Source organism: Balaenoptera physalus (assembly GCF_965194825.1).
Source record: "Balaenoptera physalus genome assembly, chromosome: 18".
Classification (NCBI taxonomy): domain Eukaryota; kingdom Metazoa; phylum Chordata; class Mammalia; order Artiodactyla; family Balaenopteridae; genus Balaenoptera; species Balaenoptera physalus.
The window spans coordinates 9,360,840-9,373,145 of record NC_138899.1 but is presented as its reverse complement, the minus strand read 5'-3'; the positions used below and the strand labels follow the sequence as shown (position 1 = coordinate 9,373,145).

General features: G+C 35.8%; 1 protein-coding gene and 1 long non-coding RNA gene across 6 annotated transcripts in view; one reads left to right on the top strand and one right to left on the bottom strand.

Moving 5' to 3' along the window:
• Window positions 1–12,306, bottom strand: part of FGF14 (fibroblast growth factor 14) — a 626,727-nt gene that overhangs the window by 130,616 nt on the left and 483,805 nt on the right. For all 5 annotated transcript variants that reach the window (XM_082434707.1, XM_082434709.1, XM_082434710.1 and 2 more), the window contains one exon: window positions 2,381–2,491. In XM_082434707.1, the coding sequence (XP_082290833.1) occupies window positions 2,381–2,491 (111 nt within the window). The remainder of the gene's footprint in view (window positions 1–2,380; window positions 2,492–12,306) is intronic.
• Window positions 1–12,306, top strand: part of LOC309647422 — a 179,103-nt gene that overhangs the window by 58,030 nt on the left and 108,767 nt on the right. The gene's annotated exons all lie outside the window — the stretch shown is intronic.

The window sequence follows — 12,306 nt, the reverse complement described above, 5'->3', positions numbered from 1 at the left end:
AAGGGCACATAAAATGCAATGGTAACTTGTAAGAAAAGAAACCGTGGGCCAGATCTTTGCATAGGAATCTAAGTCCCTCTAGTGAGGTCACTCTGATTTGATTCTGATTTGCTTGTCCACTGGGGCTCCTGTTCCTGCTTGGTTCCCAGAACTGTTCCTCACCAGTATCTAAGGGGATTAGAAAGGATTTCACTAGCCACCCAGAGATTCTTGTTCCTCGGGTGCAGTTACACTATAGGAGGAAAGAAGCCACATACATTCAGCAACAGAAGGTCTAGTATCTTTCACTATCTCAGCTTTCCAGTCTACTGTTTAATATTATGCAGATAACCAGATATAATCACGTGTGTGTATAATGTCTACATCTGTACTTTCACAATTTAGGAAATACTGTGCTGCTTACTCAGTTGTGAAGCAATATGCTTTTAAAAGACAGTGTCTACTTGACACTTCTTAACTCCATATTGATTCCATCACGAAAAATAACCAATTTGTTTGGCATTACAAAAACAAAAGGAGAAGGTAGGGAAAAAACTCATAAACCATTTGTTTGAAGGAAATTATTTTTCCGGGAAGTCCAACTAAGCAGCATTTTCATACGGCTATAGTATATTCCCTTTCTTGAAAACTTTTGTCAAAATGGATGGCATCAACCTCTAGTCTGATAAATCAGAGTGTCATAGCTCTTATCATAACCATAGTTATGGAAAACTTGTTCTCGTGCTCTACTAGACTCTGGCCGAAGAAAATCAGAGAACACTGAAGACATCAGAACTTAGGAATCTCTAAAGTCCATGACCCCCATGACTGTAAGATGTAAGAAAAAGAGAATGCGTTTTGTCAAAGAATGGGTAAGGAGTTAAAAGTGGGGAAGGGAAAATGAGCAGATATATATGTATTAACGTGAATCAGTAGAAACTGACATCTTTTGTAGGTCAAAGATGGTCAAGTGCTGATGATTTTTAAAGTTCAACCTAATATCAAAATCCCAAAAAGTAAACAATGTTTGACATCAGTCTTATGAATAAAAATGTCTTCTCTTTCTTCCCTGTGTCTGAATTGCTTTACCTTCTCTTTTTCTAAATCAAAAGAGGAAATAAAGCGAACAAAAATCAATGAACAAATATGATAGGGAAAAATTTAAAGTATAAAAGGATGACATAATATAAACAAAGAGAGGAAAAGATTAAACATTGAATAGGAGGAGAATGTAGATAAACAAAGAAAATATTTAAAATTGAAAGAAAAATAAAAAATGAAGCGATGTCCAAAGTCTAAAATATAAACACAATGGCTGGGAAAATATTGATATTTCACTTAGCAACACCAAATGCAAAAATAGTCTATATCATTAGCTGCTCTCAGAATCAGTGCTTCTCAACAGTTGATTACTAGACTTTAAAACAGGAAGAATCTATAATTTGGTTATATGTATTCAAAGCCTCCTTCTTTCCATAGAATGATGTTCTGTATATGAAGGATAAATGATAAATCAATGAAAAGATTCATATCTACTAGTAATATGTGATTAAATATTTCTAATAAAATCAATTTTTGCTTTTCACTAATTCTCCCGAGCAATAAAAAGTGTGTCTATTTTAGAACTGATGTGCTAAACTAAAGGGAATCAGAGGCCAGTATGAACAGAAAATGGGAAAGGAAAACAAAATTGAACAAGAGGGGCAGGCACCAGAATAAAAATACAAAGAAAAGTTATATATAAAGAAATAGTAAAATGAAGACAGACATTAAAACAAGGGAAAGTGGGTGGCTTTTTAAATAAAAAAAATTAAAAGCACAGACCCAATTTTATCAAATAAACAATTTGTACAATGCATTTAAAAGCACACAGCCTTCATGTTCTCTCTATAAAGAAAGATATTATCTTTTCTTGTTGAACACAAAGAATTTGAAAAATAATATTTCTATTATTTGAAACATAACATTTCTATTATTTGAAACAACTAATCCTTGTAGCTCTTGAATTTCCAGTTATCATTAAGAAGCTACAGGCCTAATAAAGATAAAACATCCAAAGTAAACATGTAATCAACTTTCACCTGAACGTGTCAGTGTAGTTACTTGACTTTGATGATAATGAGATTAAAGTAACAATAATGCTGGATATGACAATTGTTTGGAAAAAAAACCTGAAAAGATTAACTAATACGTCTCTTAAAATGACAGGTTTCTTTTGTGGCTCTATGAATATTTCCATCCATGTGGTCCAAGTAAAATTGTCAATGGCACTCTATTGTGTAACATCTGTAAAAATGAATGAACATAACCCAATATTTGCAAGTGTATTTTTAAAAGTCATTTAAGTAGCAGCATATCTTCTACCAATTGTGTTCACTGGTGGCCTGAGGTTGTCACTTACTAGAATTAGTGCTGTCATCCTTGGTTCCATCGAGAGCTCCATCGGGGTGCATTTGCAAGTAGTAGCCTTGCCTGCAATATAACCTGGTCACTATACCCTTGAGCTGGGGATCTGAAAGGCAAACATAGTGGTCATAAGCCTCACAATGTGTCACAATTGAATTTCTTTTTTCTTTTCTGTTTCTTTTCTTTCTTTTTCAGAAGTAAGAGGGTATTTTATGGACATAGCACCTTTTATTTTATGTTTCCCAGATGCCTCTGTATTTCTCAAACCTGGAAGATGCTAATCACAGAAGGTGAAGAAACTGCAGTCGTCAGCTGAAGCTAATAGGTCATTTTATGAAACTGATATGTGTGTATTTACATGGTTGTTTAGGTAACAATTAAACTGCTTAATCTGTTAGTTTAGTTATTAGTTAAGTCCTAAACTAACTAGCTTAATAGTTTAAACTAATACCATTCAGGGTGGCAGGACAAGAGTTTTGCAAACTTCTGGCTTTAAGAAACCTTGTTAAAGGTTTCTTAAACATTTGCATGTGGCTTTTCAAAGGCCATCCTCATCTCATGACTAGATTTGATGGGGGACATCAGAATCCCCGCAATGGCAACTGGCATCTCTCCACCACCCCTGGATAGGACATGCAAATGTGATCATGCTGTCAAAACAGGAGGATATTACAGAATGATGAAACAAAGCATCTTGTAATCAATCATAAAATGATGGACTTGCACACAGCTGAACACACACAAAAAAAACCACATGCAAAAACAAACATAAAAAGCTATTCAAAACAGAATATCCTCAGCCTTATGTTTAGTTCTCGAGAAATTAGAAAGTGAGAGCATCTGTTTCTATGTATATCTGAATTTGAAAAATGACCCCATGGTACACAGATTTTCTTCAAAGATACCATGATATTGAAGAAAACCTGGAAAATAATACATGAAAAACACAGCATTCATGTGATCAAGCATGTTAGAATACAGGTGTTTTTGGAAGAGTAGGATTTTGAAAAGAAACATCTAAGTGATTATTAGGATTGTGTCACGTATGTTCCTTACTCTGTAGTATATAATTTTAAAAATCACATAATTCTAAGATGTGCATTAGTGAAAAAAATTACTCTTGTGCCTTAATCTGCCCATCATCCAATAAGACTTGGCTGGGCTACTGACCCTTTAAGTACTGAGGACTTTTCCTAGTTTTGCTGCATCATATTTTTGCTTGTCACTGAAAACAGGTAGCACAGAAAAGGAAGGGAACAAAGGCGCAGACAAGGGTAGGGATTCTTAGTTGCCATGAAAACATATAGAGTATTTTAGAGATTGACAGTTTTTCTGCAAAACCTTTATGTTCTGGATCACTTATTTTTAGTAATCCTATATCGTAGCAACTATATCTTCTGCACTTGAATTAAGTACATCAGACAAGGCAGTGAGAAGACCCACAACCCCCGCAAGTTCCTTCACACGTACACAGCGAGAGCCCTTCTCTTTTGTTTTTCGTATTAACAAAAAGATAAGAGAGAACAAACATTGGAGAGGATGTAGAGAAAAGGGGGCCTTTGTGCATTGTTGGTGGGAATGTAAAATAGGTGCAGTCCCAGTGGAAAACAGGATGGAGGTTCCTCAAAAAATGAAAAATAGAAATATGATCCATTTGCTCCAGGAATCTCACTTCTGGGTATACATGCAAAGGAAATGAAATCAGGATCTCAAAGAGATATCTGCACCCCCATGTTCACTGAGGCATTATTCACAGTGGCCAAAGCACGGAAACAACCTAAGTGTCCATCAATAGATGAATGGATAAAAAAAATATGTGGTGTAGATACACAATGGAATATTATTCAGCCATAAAAGAAAAGGAAACCCTGCCATCTGTGACAACAGAAGTGAACCTGAAGGACATTAGGTTAAGGGCCTAATTTGTCATCACACCTCATGTCTGATAAGAAAGGACAAGTAAAACATGAAATTGTGTTTTTGAGTTCTTATTTAAAGACAAGAAAAACCAAATTGATATCTATTTACATAGTTTCACATTATTTGTTTGTTTGTTTGTTTTAGAAACCGTAATAACATCGACCGCGTTCTTCTCAGGGGCCAGGATTGACTCACTGAATTTTCACCACAACTTACTTAATAGGAAGCCCATTTTGATGATGAGAAAGTGAAGACACAGAACAATGAATTAATTTGACAAAGAGCACATGACTAATAAGTGCAAAGCTGGGGTTGACATGATCCTGCCCACTTAACTACTAAATTATGTGGCCTGTAAAAATCGAACAATCGAATTAAACCATCTTAAAAACTTAAAATAAAATACAAACTCATCTGTTTTCTTAAACTAGGTTCTCAAAGATTATCTCTAGCTGTGTCTAACCCCTAACCCTGCATACTTGGAGCTGAATCTATAATATAAAGCAATAACATAAAGTTAGAAATGACCAAATTTCTTGAAAATCTCTTCTAAGATCTGCCCTACTTTGCCATTGGCTACATTTCCAATAAATCTCTACCCATAAAACCCTCACCAAAATTATAAATTTAATACTGTATACGTTTAAATTCCTACAGTATCATTTTCACTTTAATTCCCCCATCTCCACCAACTTCAGCCAAAAGTCAACTCCTGACTTGACACTGAGGTTAACAGTGTCAACCCCCTAAGACCAACACCATGCTTGCCTTTTTTATTCCACCTAATGGGTTGCCCAATTCCTACAGATGCTGTCTTCAAAATCTCCTTCACTCTTTTCCCTTTTTCTATTTTCACGGCCAGCAGCAGTTCAGCCCCCAGTAGCCTCTCCTAGGTGGTCTTAATAACCTGCAGTATGCCTGTTCCGAGCCATCAGATGAGGAAATATGCAGCCACTCTCCAATACCCGCTGAATTACTCGCACCCTGCAGCAGTGGGGCCCCATCCTATCTGCCCGACCTTGGTTTCTACTGTTCCCACGCCATCTTCAGCGCATAGCCCAACCTGGGTCGCTGTGGGCTGCCTACAAAGATCCCATAATCTCCCACCTTTATCCTGTTCCCTTAACCTTACGTGTCTCAAATACATCCGCTTCCCTAGAGAGGCTCCCCTGCGCACCTGTGCACACAGCCCCACGTGCACATGTCTTTGCCTAGTTACTCCTTTTTCTTCTTCCCAAGTTTGACTCCATCAGTACTTCCTTTGGGGCACTTGCCTGACACCTCAGAAGGGGTCAGACTCCTCCTTGGAATGCTTTTATGGCAGCATTCTTTACAGGCGTAACATTTTGTAAACATCAAAATGATTTCATTTGGAAATATTATTCATACATTAAAAGATAGAGAAAGCAACACAACCTACATCCATGCACCCACCACTGAGATTAAACGGACGTTAACATTCTGCTCTATAATTCAGAACTTTAATTCCACATTTATTTGTGCACTTGTATGACTGATGTCTGTCTCCAACCTAGACTGTAAGTTTCATAAGGAAAACTGAAATGTACGCTATTGCTCACCGTGGCATTTCCTGGCTCTAGATAAATGAGAGCTATGCAGCATATATTTCTTGAATGCATACTGACAAAGGTGTAATTTTCCAGTAATTGCATATTGCAGGTAAAAGTGAAAACTGGAACAACAACATGAAAACTAAGACAGAAATCACAGAAAAGCCTTAAAAATGTCCACAACTTTTGATCAGGTAATTGTACTTTCTGCACTTCTAGCCCCAAAATAAATCCTCAGTGTGGTATAAAGTTTTGTGTAACAACATATGTATATATGACACGAGCATGACTGTGTAAAAAATACTATCCATAGAGAAAATGGGGAGAATATGCCAAAATGTTAAATCTAACTCTATTTTGATGGTTATTAGAATATTTATCTTTCAATATTTTATTATTTGCAAAATATCCTATCATGATGGCATGCTAATTTTATAATGCAAATGCAGAAATTTTAGTAAATCTATTAATGCCTTTGAGAAAGAATGAGTTAAAATAGCATTTTGTACCTACTTGCAAATAACATTGCATACATATATGCAAGTAAACTAAACACCTATTACTGTTGTAGATTAACTGGCTGCCCCAACTTTTCAAGAATTCCACTTAATATTTTCTCTTTGCACATAATCACAGGTCCATAAAACCTTTACTGTGATCCTTATTTATATAATTGGCCATTGTGCAATGTGGCCATTTATAGCTTAAAGTCAGTCTTTCAAATAATTAAAACAAATAAAAAACCGCTTTCTCCCTAAGCCTAAAGTATGCAACCAAATAATCACAGCAAAAACAAAACAAGACAATTTTACTGACAACACAACCACATCAGTTACGTGCAGTCACACAAAGGTATGACTAATCTTCTAGATCTACTGTGAATAGAAGGCTCTAACCCTTCATTTTCTCACTCTACTTCAATACAAGTCTCAACTTCCGTCTAATATGTGCTGGACAGATAACTTACATGTATTATTTTACGACTCTGTGAGAGAAAAGTTGACAGAAAAGGACCAAGAAAATCTCACATAACTGCCGGGATGGATAGGACCCAGGCTGTGCAGCAATTTAAAGCAACGGCGTCCAAAGTGGAGGGTCTCTCTCGGCCAAGGGGATTGTAGGAGAGCGCACTGCAGTGTATGAAGACCCAGTATTAGAACTTACTACTTTATTATCTCCAAAAATGAGAAAGAACTTAAGCTTCACTAATACTTAACACGAATTGACATCAGTGTCTTCAGAGTCACGTGTCACATTAGGTCCTTGAAGTACCTGAGGCAGATGGGGCATCCCATAATGCTGAGGGGCTGGCCCAGTGACCCTGGGTCTCAGTCACTGCTCCCAGTGAATGCTTTACAGTATGTTGAAATTTATGTGCTCCTGGTTAAGCGGGCTGATAAGTTATATTATTTAGTTTAACTAAAGTTAGGATAGTGTAGGGAAAAAAAATCCCAGAGATAGTATGGATCAAAGGTGGTACAAAAAAACAAAAAAGCAAGCAAAAGCTTAACATGAAGAAAATAACAAAGATGACATATCTTCTACATGGATTATGTGGTTAAAAATAAGCGTGGAAGTAAGTATCGAAATAATGATAATCTATTCAAATCTCACATGAAGTCAGCCAAATGATTCTAAAAATGTTTAGAAGACGATCTGAAATACATCTACTGTGATAAGAATGGAACCTCACCCTAAATGAATATTATGCCTTAGGATATAAAAGAATGGAAATATTGCTTGTGTGAAACAAACTTATATTGAGGTGCATGTTCACATTTTTCTTTAAACTAATGGGATAAGAAGGTTTGGGGACAAAGTGCTACAAAATCAATGATCTTATTTGCAATACCGATATAGCCCAAACTCCTACAACTTGGACTCTCAATTAATAATTGAAGGATGAATAAAAATATCTGAAGTCCCACACCTATATTTTAGTTAGCCAAATAAAAAATGCAAAATATTTTCCAGCTTATGAAATTGTTAGAGTTCTTTATTCTCTTTTAAAATACTTATGCATTCAGAATATCTACTCTGCTTAAGAAAATATGAAAACTTAGCCTGTCTTAATTATCCTTTTCCTTTTGTTTTGTCTTTTGTATTTACTGTGCCTGCACATTTTACTAAAAATGTTCTGAGGATACTCCTTGAGTGAAACTCTAACTATGCTCTCTGATATTAATTAAAATAGAAATAATGAAAGCTAATGTGCATGTATATCAAGGAAAAAAAAAGATGTTTCATAATATATTAGCCTCAACACTGAGAACTGAAAGGAATGCAAATCAGTCCAGCTGCCTTCAGGTACAGGGAAAAAAATACCCAACATTTTTAATTAAAACAATCACTTTCTCAGAAGTGGGTTCATTTAAATCAATCACTGTCACAAATTATTTTCATAAAATGTGCAGACTGACAAAAGAGAAATCAGGATAACTCTTAGAATAATGTATACATAATGTAAATCATTATTTAAATTGAAAAACGTACAATATGGCATGGATTTTTATATGGCAAATACATAAATGTATATACACACATACTAATCTCAGTACTAATTATCACCATAGGTTCTCTTTTCTTAACATCTTTATTGGAATATAATTATAATTATAATGTTGTGTTAGTTTCTGCAGTATAATAAGTGAATCACCTATACATATACATATATCCCCATATCTCCTCCCTCTTGCATCTCCCTCCCACCCTCCCTATCCCACCCCTCTAGGTGGTCGCACAGCACCGAGCTGATCTCCCTGTGCTATGCGGCTGCTTCCCACTAGCTATCTATTTTACATTTGGTAATGTATATATGTCAGTGCCACTCTCTCACTTCGTCCCAGCTTACCCTTCCCCCTCCCCGTGTCTTCAAGTCCATTCTCTATCAGCGTAGGTTCTTAAATGTCACTCCTCTATTAGCTATGGGAAATCATATATTTTTTTAACAGGGTAAAAAGCAATTTTTGGAATATATATTTTTTGAGGTAGCTCTAATTAGATTTTGGCACTCCTAGTAGCAGAAAATAGTATTGTGAATAATTTATCCAGTCATAAATTATCATATAGTCCAATCATAAAAATAAACCACGCCAAGGAACTCTTCTAAAGAGCTGAAAAAGAGGGTGAGACAAGGGCACTAAGGAAAATGATAAAACTAAAGGTGTGAAAATATGCTATATCTTTCTGTTAATTTCTGAGAATGTCATTCAATTTCCTTCCGGCACTGACCGCATGCTACCTCCAGAGCCCCATCCCTCTGGGAACCTTGTTTCAGCCATTTCAGAATAGTTGCTGAATCCATCACCCCAATCCAATGCATTACCACGTCTATTGAATTTTAACTGCGGATTCTACAGCCTACAATAGCCTCTCCACCTTTGCCTACCAGATCCTTTGCCTGTAGGTATTAGGGATACAATCTGGCCTAAAAATACAGTTCTTGCTCTCAAAGAGCTTGCTGTCTATTGAAGGGAGAAGGAGAGAACCTGTAATATGATTTTATGTCAATTAATCATGAGTTAAATTATTGGGTTTACATGTCTATCTGCCTGAAAATAAATTATAAATCTTTTGATAATTTGCATCATTATTATTCAAAATAGACTGTCACTATGCTTTACAGAGAACAGCTGCTCAACAAATATTTATTGAACTGAATTCACCTTCTGTTTGTTTTTTAAATCTATACATAAGCTTTAAATGGAATTAAAATCAAAATGCATTTTTGTATCTTATTTAATAATTAGAGGAGCAGAGTATACTTGAGATAAAGATAAATGTGGGTTTAGAAAGGAAAACATCAAAAAATTTAAAACTTATTTTCCAAAAATTATTTTGGCCAAAAAATTCCCTCTAGGTAAAATATATTAAGAAAACAAGAGGGTAAAGCCTCTTCCTGGGGAAATGTCTGAGAAGATCACTAACAGGAAGGCAAGCAGTGAAGATCTTGTTTAATATCTGACCCTAAGCTTCAAGGAGCAGACAGACCTTGAGCAGACCTAGGTATCTTGGGATTCCTGGTGCAGCACTGAACTCTTCAAATATTCAGGGTCTATAAGCTCCAGAAAGAAGCCTATCTTAGAAAAGCACCCCATTCCAATGCTATTCAAAATCTTAGCAATATAGTTGCAGTAAGCACATATTACTAAATATGTTAAATTACCAGAATATTCCATGCTCACTCAGTCAGTGTCTAAATATTTAATAACAACCTTCTTTCTATTTCTTATTACAGGATTATTTTTAATTAAGAAAACCACCATGGCAAAAACTGCTGCAGACCTCCTTTGGAATGACAGATTCTGAAAGCAAACTGTAGCATCTCGAAACACTCACAGGTTCTTTTTTTTTAAATTTAATTAAATTAATTTATTTATTTACACAGCAGGTTCTTATTAGTTATCTATTTTATGCATATTAGTGTATACATGTCAATCCCAATCTCCCAATTCATCCCACCACCACCAACACCTGGGCCGCTTTCCCCCCCTTGGTGTCTGTACGTTTGTTCTCTACTTCTGTGTCTCAATTTCTGCCCTGCAAACCGGTTCATCTGTACCATTTTTCTAGGTTCCACATATATGCGTTAATATACGATATTTGTTTTTCTCTTTCTGACTTAACTTTACTCTGTATGACAGTCTATAGGTCCATCCACGTCTCTACAAATGACCCAGTTTCGTCCCTTTTTATGACTAATATTCCATTGTATATATGTATGACATCTTCTTTATCCATTCGTCTGTCGATAGGCATTTAGGTTGCTTCCATGACCTGGCTATTGTAAATAGTGCTGCAATGAACATTCGGGTGCATGTGTCTTTTTGAATATGGTTTTCTCTGGGTATATGCCCAGTAGTGGGATTGCTGGGTCATATGGTAATTCTATTTTTAGTTCTTTAAGGAACCTCCATACTGTTCTCCATAATGGCTGTATCAATTTACATTCCCACCAACAGTGCAAGAGGGTTCCCTTTTCTCCACACCCTCGCCAGCATTTCTTGTTTGTAGATTTTCTGATGATGCCAATTCTAACTGGTGTGAGGTGATACCTAATTGTAGTTCTGAATTGCATTTCTCTTATAATTAGTGATGCTGAGCAGCTTTTCATGTGCCTCTTGGCCATCTGTATGACTTCTTTGGAGAAATGTCTATTTAGGTCTTCTGCCCATTTTTTGATTGAGTTGTTTGTTTTTTTTAATATTGAGCTGTATGAGCTGTTTATATATTTTGGAGATTAATCCTTTGTCTGTTGATTCGTTTGGAAATATTTTCTCCTATTCTGAGGGCTGCCTTCGTCTTGTTTATGGTTTCTTTTGCTGTGCAAAAACTTTTAAGTTTCAATAGGTCCATTTCTTTACTTTTGTTTTTATTTCCATTATTCTAGGAAGTGGGTCAGAAAGGATCTTGCTGTGATTTATGTCAAAGAGTGCTCTTCCTGTGTTTTCCTCTAAGAGTTTATAGTGTCTGGTCTTACATTTAAGTCTTTAATCCATTTGGAGTTTATTTTTGTATATGGTGTTAGGGAGTGTTTTAATTTCATTCTTTTACATGTAGCTGTCCAGTTTTCCCAGCACCACTTATTGAAGAGGCTGTCTTTTCTCCATTGTATATCCTTGCCTCCTTTGTCATAGATTAGTTGACCATACGTGCATGGGTTTATCTCTAGGCTTTCTATCCTGTTCCATTGATCTATATTTCTCTTTTTGTGCCACTACCATATTGTCTTGATTACTGAGGCTTTGTAGTATAGTCTGAAGTCAGGGAGCCTGATTCCTCCAGCTCTGTTTTTCTTTCTCAAGATTGCTTTGGCTATTCGGGGTCTTTTGTGTTTCCATACAAATTGTGAAATTTTTTGTTCTAGTTCTGTGGAAAATGCCATTGGTAGTTTGATAGGGATTGCATTGAATCTGTAGATTGCTTTGGGTAGTATAGTCATTTTCACAATGTTGATTCTTCCAGTCCAAGAACATGGTATACCTCTCCATCTATTTGTATCATCTTTAATTTCTTTCATCAGTGTCTTATAATTTTCTGCATAGAGGTCTTTTGTCTCCTTAGGTAGGTTTATTCCTAGATATTTTATTCTTTTTGTTGCAATGGTAAATGGGAGTGTTTTCTTAATTTTACTTTCAGATTTTTTCATCATTAGTGTATAGGAATGCAAGAGATTTCTGTGCATTAATTTTGTATCCTGCAACTTTACCAAATTCCTTGATTAGCTCTAGTAATTTTCTGGATTCTCTGTGTATAGTATCATGTCATCTGCAAGCAGTGACACTTTTACTTCTTTTCCAATTTGTATTCTTTTTTTTTTTTCTTCTCTGATTGCCGTGGCTAGGACTTCCAAAACTATGTTGAATAATAGTGGCAAGAGTGGACATCCTTGTTTTGTTCCTGATCTTAGAGGAAATGCTTTCAGTTATTC